General features: G+C 43.7%; 1 protein-coding gene across 1 annotated transcript in view; it reads left to right on the plus strand.

The window, feature by feature from the left end:
- The window catches only part of DNAH9 (dynein axonemal heavy chain 9), a 1,435,662-nt gene that overhangs the window by 574,407 nt on the left and 849,181 nt on the right, over positions 1–12,074 (plus strand). Inside the window, exon 36 of the mRNA XM_086930591.1 lies at positions 263–437. Coding sequence (XP_086786717.1) covers positions 263–437 — 175 coding nt within the window. The remainder of the gene's footprint in view (positions 1–262; positions 438–12,074) is intronic.

The following is a 12,074-nucleotide window of genomic DNA, read 5'->3' on the forward strand; positions in this document are numbered from 1 at the left end:
TGACCAATATGTCGAATAATTTTAATTCATTGGTTGCTATGAGCTGCAGCAAGTAAGTTTGCCTAGCAGACCAGCAGCATAGGTTTTTGACTGCATTTGAATATTCCACGAAAACTCTTCATGCTGGTAGAGCCAGCTCCAAAAGAGTCGTTCCAAAAATTTATGTTATGTCTACCACGTCATATATCCTAGATAGCCTAGATGAAATTTGTAGGAAATCGCAGCTTGAGCAATTTCTTAACTATATTCTACTTTTATCCAGGTTTAAGAAGATTATACCAATCCCGGAACAGAGCATGGTTCAAATGTTGTGCTACCTCCTTGAGTGTCTGTTGACCAAAGAGAACACTCCTCCCGATTGTCCCAAGGAACTTTATGAGCTGTACTTTGTATTTGCTGCTGTTTGGGCCTTCGGTGGAGCAATGTTCCAGGACCAGGTAGGACCTATTTTTAAAATAGTTGTATTACTAATTGTTATTTATATTCGCACTGAAAGGCAGTTAAATTATCTACAACTATCGAAATGGCCACATCATATCTGAAGATATGGTCTTTGGGGATTGCTTCTGGAACAGTGCCATAGCGCAGTCTAACTTTTCCATACTCTCTTGTCATACGTTTGCATCGCCATCTTTCCATTTTGTTGACGATAATGCCCAAGCAGGGATCACGAGAAGCACAGTGAAAGACACATTTCAGGAGAATGAAGCTTTCCTTTCCCGAGAATCTTTGAGATTGTTTTATAATATATTGGACCCAGCCCTATCTCACCCAGATCGGCCCTGCATGGCCTTGGCCTTTGTGGGTGTTCACACACAGAGTTTTGGTTGTGCACCTCCCTGGAAATATAAAACACCATCGCTCAAAAATGTGCGTTTGCACAATTCTGTCATGCCTACATGCGATCAGTGCACGAGTTGTGGGTACACGCGGGTGGACGGCGTCCACCCACTCTTTTCACAGGGTAGATGTTCTCCACCCTGCAAGAAGTTGGGCCCCACCGAAAAATGTGCTGAACTCGTCCCGGTGTCATTTCCAAACATCGGGACACTCTCAGCAGCGCCTGCACGATGTCTGCTTTAGATCCACGACAAGCGCAGGCGGGGGCGGGATGGGGCTTCCTTATTTCAGACTCCTGCTGGGCCCAGAACAAAGGCCCAATTTGAGAGGTCATGATGCCTCCATTGTTATGAGTTTTCTGGCTGGGAGCAGTCAGGCGACTCACACCTGCTGCAAATGCAGCAGAGGGGAAACAAAGGCTCACGCCTTGTGAGCAATTCACACATACTTAAGAGAGGCAGCTTTTCACTTTGTTCAGTCTCTGTTTACAAGATATGCATGAAGTGTAAGAATGTCAGATGCCTTGGTCTTTCCCTGCATTTACACAAAATAGATGGCATTTATATAGAGCTCACTACACCTAAGGAGGCGTTGAAATAATTAAAGTACCACAACTCTTTCTTGTAAAGCACTATGGTTAGAGGAAGTTTACGCTGACAAAAGGCAACACTGTTTTATGTGTAGCTTACTTAAGTGTGAATCTTCTGCTAAATCAGGAGCTGTATACTATAAATATGCTCCAATGTACTCGTGATAGACATGTTAGATATGTGAGAGCCTAAGATCTGATGGGAGAGGTGTGGCACCGCGGCCAGGGCGACTGACACTGGAATTTGGGGATCACGGTTCGATCCCCAGCTCCAGCGGCAGGTTAGCCCAGCACCATGTGACTCTGGGCAATAGCTTGCTTAATCTTCCCGACGGCCCCCAGCACCTAGAGACCCTTACGGGTGATTGTGCGCTTTACAAATGTGGGTTATTATTATTATGGATGTCACTTCTTGTGATGCCACTTCCTGCGATGTCACGCGCCGTGATGTCACGCGCCATGATGTGACATGCCGAGATGTCACACGCTGTGATGTCATGCACCGTCATGCCACTTGCATTCTGATTAACTAGGTTAGTCCCCCCACTTCTCTTTTTCAGTCCTTGTGCCCTGCATGCTATACTTTTCCACCATGCGTGCAGGCTACTGAGGGATATATGGTAGACAGAAATTACGGCTGGAATTTCAATTCACAATTTGCATTGCTTCCACGAGTACCCCTAGTGCGTTGTATCAATCTGGAATCTGTACAAAGCACCGATACATATTTTTGATCCCTATAAATACATGCATTAAGAATGAAAGTCTGTCACAGCTACACTTTCCCATAATTGATATACTGACATACATTCAATAAAGATTTAAGGCTGCAGAATGCCCGCCAGTAAATGTTTGTGTTCGCAGAAATCACATAAAAAGAAAGAATGCCACAATTACTCTGAGAAAGATCAAATATCCTCAAAAATAGTCAACGCTGTTGTTAGGCCGGAGCATCACTTTTATGCAGAAGTTTATAGATTTCATAGAAGAGAGAAGCTCTATTTCCAGTGGCAAAAAAGAAAGTACTACAACTCACATCAGCATTTCCGCAATCGCTGATGTGAACGGTTATGATGCCTCTGATTTTGTTTGCTTGACCTATAAGTTCTTCATAACGATGTGCTCTATGTACGTCACAGGACAGATCATTTTTAAAAAAGAACTTGTATTTTAACTTTTTCGACCATGAAATTGCTGCAATATATATTTAAATTATACAGTTTTGGCCCTAACAAAGCAACCACATAATTTGTAAAAGTCACAAAACACGTGTTGGCCTATCTTCTTTTGTAATTACCAATTTTGAAATAAAAATTATAAACAGGTCTCTGACTCCTCAGAATTTTGTTTTCCTTTTTTGTTTAAGCAGAAAAATTGTGTTAAAGAGACTGCACCTTTTGAAAAAGACATCCATGGTGTTAATATTAGCAATTACCAAAAGTAATATACCGACCTCAAACATTGTCTCTGACCAAAAAGAATACAACGTAACACCATTGCTGTGGTATATCAGCCCCTCTAGGTCAATGGTGTCTGGCTCTGGGTTCAACAACAGACAACTGAGTTACTTGCCAGACACACCGACTGCTTTCCAGTCCAAAATAATGTTAAAAATTCCTTGTCCGCAAAAGTGCAACACCCATGCGTATGGGACCCATCAGAGCCAAATAATGGTAAAGTGCCAGAGTTACAAGATTCTTGGTCTTCAGTTTAATGTTCTGAAGTGTCGCAGTTCATTCTTTAGGTACCAGTTAAGAGCTCATTTGGTTTCAGTTTTTAAGTAGGGGAATGTGTGATTATTGGTCTCTATAACTTCCCCAGTATCCCCAGTTTTTGAGAAGTTCATGTCGAGAGCTGCCTTGTTGCAGTGCACATTTTCGAGTGGCTTGAGAACTCACAAACTCGGGGAACCCTCTGAAAACCAAGGAGTCCCCAGCGTGAACTGGGAACTGAACCATAGACCTAGGAGACAACTGAAGTTCCAGATGGCAATATCTCTTCAATAAGACAAGCTAGGGAAATTGTTGAAATTGTTCCAAAATCAGGACAGCCAGCACTAACCAATGAGACTAATCATTTGGTCGGAATGTGAGGCTACAGAACCCCTAGGCCTCTTCGTGATGGGAAAGGGATGATTAAGCCTTCCTAAAGCTATGAGGTTCATTTGGTTGATAGACGCTCGCCACACTTGATGTAGGAAAGAGCCTCCACAATTCTGTCCCTGGCCATCTGCACTGCAAGGATGGTCTCAATTTAATGTCCTCTACCAAGTGCTGGGCTTTGTGCACATCCAGCAGTTAGGATTGCTTCTCCCCTCCCAGGGCAGAGAGCCACATATCCACAGAACACAGTAACAAGGGTCCCCCAATCTAGCCTTTTGCCTAGTCTTATGGAAAGACAGTGACCCAGCAGAGGATACGACTCTAACAATTTGTCTGGTGTGAGATGATCCATAGAGATTCATTGATGTCATGATGAGGTAGGAGTTACTAGCTTGAGGGAGCTCATATTCATTTTTCATTGATAAAGAGAGCACCTTAGTCGAGCAAAGAAAAATGATGGCTTTTAAAAAAAATTAAAGCATTTTCCCAATCAGTAAGAAATCTGTTTGTGTTCTGTTTTTCTGGCTTTTAAAGTATGAATTTCCATGTCAAAACATGTTTTTGAAGGTAAAGGTTAGGAGCCAGACAGAGCCAGTACGGGCAAATATTGCTAGGTCACTGCCAAGAACACCGGCAGATTGGGTTGGGACTTGACTAATGCTGGGGAAATCTACATTGAAGAAAGGAAGGGGATGCAAAGATCCCCACCCACACGTGAGAATGCTTTTGGGAGGTGGGTCCTGAGTACTGAGTGGCTGTCATGTCCGCCATAAACGATACACACCCTGCATTGTGATGACTATCTTGTGTACATATGCATATGTTATCCTATAAAGACACTATCGTCCATGCACTTCCAGTGAAAAGATAGAGAGAGACACACACACAAGCATGCACGCACACATACACACGCGCACACACACACACACACACACACTCTGAAGGCCACCTACCCCCATCACCCCCCCGCCCCCTACCAAACTGTGAAGTAGTCACTTTTCCTGACCCTCTGTCCTCCATCCAGGTTAATTGCTACTGGTAAAAAGAATTCTAAAAATCTGGAGCATATTTTGCGGACTCTGAGTCTTTTTAAATGACTGGTGGAAAATTGTTGAAACAGCCACAAAAAATGAACGAGACGGCGGCACATCCTTTTTAAACTAAGCAAAAGAAACAAGCACGCACACAACGCTCTCTCTCTCTCTCTCTCTCTCTCTCTCTCTCTCTCTCTCTCTCTCTCTCTCTCTCTCTCTTCTGAGGACTATTCGGCCCCTCTTTCTCTACCAGTTCCAGCTGTAGTTGACAGATGTGCCAGGCGATCAGATAATAATATGAACTGCACTAAACCAGTGCTGACTTTAGGAACATAATGTGCAAAGACCGAATCTCCATTTCTAAAAGTTGATTCAATTTTTTTCTATTTTGCTCTGCGGGCTCGTGTATTATGGCTGTATGTGATAGGATCTAGGCTGCTTTATTAAAACTGAGCTGTGCATATGAAAAGCCATCCTTTAATGATAAAGCAGAAGCACACCGTCTCCGCTGCCTTCCAGAAATAACTTCTCTTGATGAAAAGTATTTGTACAGATACATTATTTGACATCAGATTCAATCCATGGTGAAATGAAACCCCACCAGCAATGGAAATGTTAGGTTTGGCAGAATTACAAGTTCCAGTTACACACCAGCAACGGTGTTTCTAAAAGAGCTTGGGACCTGTACTTTATTGGAATGAACTTTGGGCCACATGTATCAACATTTGTAATATCGATTACCTAATTGCGATTTTCTGCAAATCCTAGGGGGTCACAAATCGACCACCCTCATTAATATTAACAAGGTAGATCTCAATTTGCGAACCCCTAGGTATTACTAAAATCACTGGGATGGTGGCATGCTGGGGTCAGCAGAACACCATGTCCGTGATTGCTTTTAAATAAAGCAATTTTTTTTTAATGCAGCCCGTTTTCCTTACAAAAAATGGAATGAGTTTAAAAAGAAAAAAATAAGTTTTATTTTTATTTTTTAAGAACAGCATGGGACCACTGCCTGCTCTTAAAAACATACAACGATTCCCGAAGGGGAGGGTTCCCTTGGGGACCCCTTATCATTTGCAAATAGTTTACCACCAACTTCAAGTTGGTGGTAAATTGTGAAAGTTTTGTAACATCATTGACCATCACAAAACTTTCACACACACTGCTGTAATTCGCTATTTGGAAGGGGCACCCTAAACACGCCCCTTCCAAATACCAAATCACAAACCCATATCGCGATTCGTTAATAGGTTACCGATTCGCAAAATAGGGTTTCATACATGTAAAGTCTTTTTTGCATTTGCAAATGGCCTGATTTTGCGGATCAGCCAATTTGCAAAAGCAAAATTGGTTGATACATGTGGCGCTAACTAACTTACTATAGAAAGGGGATTCCACTTCCCAAATTGCATTTCAAATCCCCGGGATACATGACAAGTTGGCATCACTACTTTTCTTTTATTTACATTACATTTTCTGACATACGGAGCTTAACAATTGTTTTCTACATTCTTTAAAAACAAGGAGGGGGTTCAAATAATTTGAAATATGTCATGAGGTTTGCGAATTAAATTTACTAGCTACATCTCTGGTCGGCTTGAGTTTGGGATAAGTAATACATATTCAATACTTCAAGTACTTATCTGTTTTACAATTGTTTAATTAGTGGTCATAGTCCTACGGTCTTCTATATCAAAGCAGGAGCCACAATTGGGAACAGTGTCTGTTCTTTTTTGTTATAGTTCTTGTTTTTAGTTTGATTCTCTGATGGTAGAGAGTCTGCTTTTCTGTGTGTTTAACTTGTGTCCCCACCACACTGCGTCGGTCGTCTTACCACTAATAACTTATGTCCCCACCACACAGTGTACGTTGTCTTACCACTAATCAACATTGTGGTGATATAGATGAATTGTTTTGTCCCTTGTTTACAAGTTTTTGAGAATTCTGTGTCCTGCGGCCACCACCTGAAAACCCCTCACAGAAAGAATGCTGGGCTTTAAAAAAAATTGAAGTGTCCGAGTGCAAGCTTCCCCAGCATAAGAGGGCCCGCCCCATAGAAGACTGTCATCACCAGCCAGAGTCAATTCTTGTGTTTTTTTAATCCAATGATCCATGAATCATCGGCTGTCTTCTCTAGCACTTGCACTTTGTTAGGGGGAGGAGGGTGCCTTTTTTTTCTTCCAAGGTTTCCACTTCCTCTAAGAAGAAAGCTTTGCTGCTCATATTTTCATTTTAATTCCATGGAAGAAATTTGCCTTCCTCTATCTTCATGTCGCCTACAACAAACATTCGCATTAAAAGCGGAAAGCAGTTTGTCACTTGTGACCCTCACAAGGCCAGCTACTAGTGTCTTGGGAATCACTTAGCAGTCTAGGATTCATTGTCCTGTACGGGCTGATTAATTTAGGGATTGTCCCTGTTTGTTGAGGCTCAGCCTGGCAAAAACAATGTAAGGGATTACACCCTAGGTCAGTGGTTCCCAATCTGTGCGCCGCGGCACCCAGGTGCGCCATCAAAAGTAGTCAGGGGCGCCGCAAACAGTTTGGGAACCACTATGAGACACAATAAAAGTAATACCTACGGTGAAGGGCAGGATGCTTCAGACACTGATTTGTGTTTGGTGGCAGTTTTGTTTATTCTTTCAGTAATACAGTTCAGGAGCTGGGAAACTGGAGTTCAGGAGAAAGTTCAGAAATCCCGGACGGAAACGTGTAAGCACTGCAGCAGCTGATTAGGAGTTCAGGCAGAGCCTTTCTGGGGAGGAGGATGAGGTCTACGAGGGGCACGCAAGGGGCCCGATTCACAGAACTAACTTAAGACAAAATCCTAAACTTACTACTTTTGGTATTCACAGAAGTTAGGATTTTGTCTTAAGTTTGTCTTAAGACAGACTTAAGACAGACGTAAGACAAAATCCTAACTTAAGTCTGTCTTAAGTCTGTCTTAAGTTTGTCTTAAGACAAACGTAAGACAAAATCCTAACTTCTGTGAATACCAAAAGTAGTAAGTTTAGGATTTTGTCTTAAGTTAGTTCTGTGAATCGGGCCCAAGGTCAGCAATCAGGTTAGAGGTGTTACTTAAGAACAGTGCTTAATATGTAAAACATTAAGTCCCGGTGCTCAAAAATGGCATCAGTGGCGCCCTTGATTTTACCATTGTACATGTACTGGGAGCTATCACCAACACCTAAAAGCTAAAAGCTGCAATATCAAAGCAGACACAATTTGCGCCCATCTCACACGCACTACCATTACTGTTTTGTGCCCATTTGTATTATATCGCTGAGGCAGGCAACAGGAATGCACATTTGTTAACTTCTGCGAGAGAAGCCTGTGAAATATGAATGTGCACTTGTGAAAACTAGAGTGGACATCCTCTGCACTATAAGTTCACTATGACATCAAACTTGATCACTGACTGCAGTGCCAAGACAGCAGGAGCGTGTAGTTTGACACAGCTTCGGTATCAGGAATCTTCTCTTAGCAGGGACGAGGGAGGAATCACGACTGTACATCGCGGAGTGGAGGTCTGTGGGGTTTTAAGAGGCACCTCACATCTCCTTAGACAGGTAAAACTAGGCCCTGTGCAGACAATAGGAAGCAGAAGGGGCACATTTCAGTTGCACGAGGGGGACATACGCTGGCGCTTTCATGCAGCCAGGCCTCTTGGTGCGAGCAGGCAGTCTAGTGCAGCCACCAGTCTGATGGAATCCACCACCTGCTCCTAGTAACCGTCATCCGACTGGGAGCCAGTACTGGAACACATGCAGCAGCTGGCACCGGGGTGATGCTGAGCTTGCTGGAGTGAGTAGAAAAAATGCATAGTTCCGGCCCTATAAATTAAGTGCCGGGGCTGAGCACCGGAAACCAGTAGCACAAATTAAGCACTGCTTAAGAAGGTAATAAAATGTCCTGCAGCCCTCAAAGCGAAACTAAACATTTGCAGACAACCTGCTTTTACACACAACGCACCTTGAAAAATAATGATTCACAGCGCTGGGGACCCCTCTCTCGTGCAGCAGCTACACCTAGCGATCATGCAAAAGGTGCCCATGAGAATACGTTTTTTCATCCCCCGCCCATCCCCCCACATTTGGTTCCCAAGAGTGAGCCCCACATCAATCATTATAATACCTTTGTCGGCTTCATCCTATTTCAGGGAGAAAAATGGAAGGCTGGGTTTACATCCCCTCACTGCCAAAAGAAAGTAACATATTGGGGAGCCGCAGCCAACGGCCAATAAGGCAAGGGAGCCGTGGGTTGAAAAAGTTGGGAACCACTGCCCTAGGTCGTAAGTGTGTTGCAATTGATGCAGCCTTTGTTCAGCAATTTCTACCCAACTTGTTTCCTTGAAACTTGGCAGAGCCTATGCTGTGTTCTCTCCTATTTCTGCCTTGAGTTATGTAATCAGGTTCCCATCCAGGAGAGAAGAAGCTAAAGCAGGAAGACTCAGTAAGGCCACATTACATTCATGGTGACTGGGGTAGGGATAGACCTTACGCTTCCTTCTTTAAACCCATTCTGTTTTCTTGTCTATTAGCACAAACTGGGCTAAAAACTTGCAAATTGGAAGAATCATGAAGGAACTGGCATGGCAACAGGAGGTGGCAACCAGCTCACACACCATTACTTCGAAATTCTTAGAGTCGCAGTGTCGTTTTTAAAAATATTTTCTTATTAAACAGACATTTCCATTTCATTTTTACAAAAGGGACTTAGTGTATTTTTTTTTCTCCATCCAAATACGTTTTCTGACCCATGGCTTTTTTCCATAGCAATTGATGCTTATTGAAACAGTTGTATTTGTTTGTGGAGGAAAGCCGATGTCTTGGTTGTTGCCATCGTTCTCTCAATCAGGGGACTGAGGGGTCATCTCAGGACAGGAGCTATAGATTATGGAGCCATTGAAATCTGAAAGCATTCTGTTGGCAGTGCAGACCATTCACTCCTGCGCGGGTCTTTAATTTAGCCTGCAGATTGGGTTCACAGTTAATTAGAACATTGGAATGTTGGGAGCTCCATTGCAGACAATGGAGTGCTCCCTGCTTCTACGGGCCGGTAAAGGCCCACAGACCAACATTCCAATGTTCTACAAAGGCTTCTCGAAGCTCGAGGGGATTTATATCCCCTCGAGCTTCGAGAACCCTTTGTTTAATTTGTTAGAACATTCTGCCCTCTAGTGGCAGAATGTTCTAATAGCCTTATAGCCCTTCGTAGCAGGGCTATACCGGCAATTAAAGTCCCGCTGTCTCGTTAAAGTCCCTCGCCTTCGGCTCGGGCCTTTAACGATTCAGCGGGCCTTTAATAGCCAGTATAGCCCGCTACGGCGGGCTATAAGGCTATAGTAAAGCATTGGCTTATAAACAACTTCTAATATATCTGCAGATAAAGTTGCACTTTTGTGCTGTGAGGACAGCCTGCTGCTGCTTCCATCACAGGGTGGTTGTAGAAGAGTGAACAATGGATTGCATATGTCATCCTTTATCACTTTACAATTGCAGAACAAGCATAACATTGTGACTAATAAAAGATAGGAAAGCCCAAATTAATTTGGTGGTTGAAGGAAAGTAATGGATTAAATGCTCAAATCGACCTGAACCATTGACACTTTCGGAATAGTGCATTTCATTTTTACTATCACAGATAGCAACTAACTATATGCGAATCACACCCCAAAAAGGGCAGTCGAGCCTAAAGTGGTCAGCTAATTCCCCTTTATAGAGGAACATGAGAAAGAACAGATATTTTTGGTCATTATCGGTGAGTAGCAGTTTGCTTTGTTATCCTATGTCTGAACAATCCCAAATGGAGGGTTTCTGCATCTAGCCCTACTTCTGCTACTCCAGGCTACCACCTTAGACAGCACAAATGTGATAAGCGGAAATACTTGAATCATCTGGACCACTAGGAAGAGCTCGTGTCAGTGGATGGCGTCAGTCTCCGTTTGTACCGCACATGCGCGAGCGCGCGCACACACACACACACGACTGTTTACATATGGAATGCTAAATAAATGTACAGTTGTTGTGTAAAATGGATAACTTTGCTTTAAAAACAATTTAAGGACGCTTTTAGATTATCCACATCCTTACACTGCACCTTCATAGCGATGAGTTTCCACATCTCTAGTGGTCTGAGCCATGGGGCCCCAACCTTTCAAGAAGACTCGGAGTCTCCCCTTCATATTCTACAGGGGGGGGGGGCATCGTTTTGCGGTACACCACCGGTCTGAGCATCCTCTTTCCCTCTGGCACGTGCTAAGGCCGGTCTGCTGCAGGCCCTGCACGCATCCGTCCTGGCTCGGGGAAATGCTGCAATTACAGAAGAAAGCAAATAAGCAGAAGGTGCTTGGCAAATGATCAAACACAGCACCTGTTTATATTGGTATTCCTAGCGCAGCCCTGAACCGCGACCTTTTCCCAAGGAAATGTCAGGCCGCGCGGCCTCCCGCCTGAGCTCGCATCCTATTTTCCAATTAGAGCCGAGCACTCGAAAAGATTTCAAATCCAGGCGGAATGGAGCAGCGCAACCTCTGTCCCTCCGGCTGGGCTCCTGTGTGAATACATTAAATTAAACCCATCAATTTAAGTTACTAATTTGTTAAGATTTCACGGCCCTTCATTGCTAGGGTTTGGTTGCACTGTGCTGCAGTAGGTGTAAAAATGTGCCACTGAGGAAAGTTTAAAGCGTCGGATCTCTACATGCATATTATTTTCAATGTAATATGTTACTGCTTGGTGATCTGTAAAGAGAAATAAAAGCGGCAACCCGACGAAGCGACAGTGATCCAATGTGGAAGATGTCTGGACGTCGGTGATGGCGTTGGAATTTCTCTTGGCGTCATAATAATGTTCGGGGATTGCAGGCCTGTAAATGACAGGGTGCGGCCACACGGGGGCGGAAGCGCAGGGAGTGCAGGAAACCCTCGCACTGAAGAGGTTTACTTGCTGGGCTCCAATCAAAACCTCCAAAGACATGGAAAACAAACGGATTGGGCGCGCATTCATCTGCATGGAATTCCAAACCCTTACGGGACCTCCGCGAACGAGCATTGGCAAAGCCAGTAGGCTGGGTTTATTTAATGTGCTAATGAAAGGAGCATAAGCAAACTAAAGCCAGAAACATTTTCGAAACGAAGGTCTGTCTATGAAGGAACCCTTGCTTTCAATAACTTTGTTTTTGTTTCTATGTGAAAGAAAGGTCAGGGGAATATGCAGGCTTCTTTATAGTTCCCCTTTATTTTTTATCATACAGAAAGAAAGGAAGGACTATAATGAAGGCCCCCTTGCGTCCGGGCCGTCACGTGACATACACGAAAAAGAGTGTGGTGAAGGCAAGGGAGCCTGCAAAGAAGATAGCCTAGTGTTGGACCAGGCCCGTTGGGCAGGTTCACCCCTAGACTTTTTTCTTTTTCCTAGCCTGTTTATGGAACCTGGTGTTGGTGATTTTAGGCCTCTGCGCACTTTTTCACTGTGGTACAGTGTAAAGTGCTTGAGCTCTCTGTGAA

Source organism: Lissotriton vulgaris, chromosome 7 (genome assembly GCF_964263255.1).
Source record: "Lissotriton vulgaris chromosome 7, aLisVul1.2, whole genome shotgun sequence".
Classification (NCBI taxonomy): Eukaryota; Metazoa; Chordata; class Amphibia; order Caudata; family Salamandridae; genus Lissotriton; species Lissotriton vulgaris.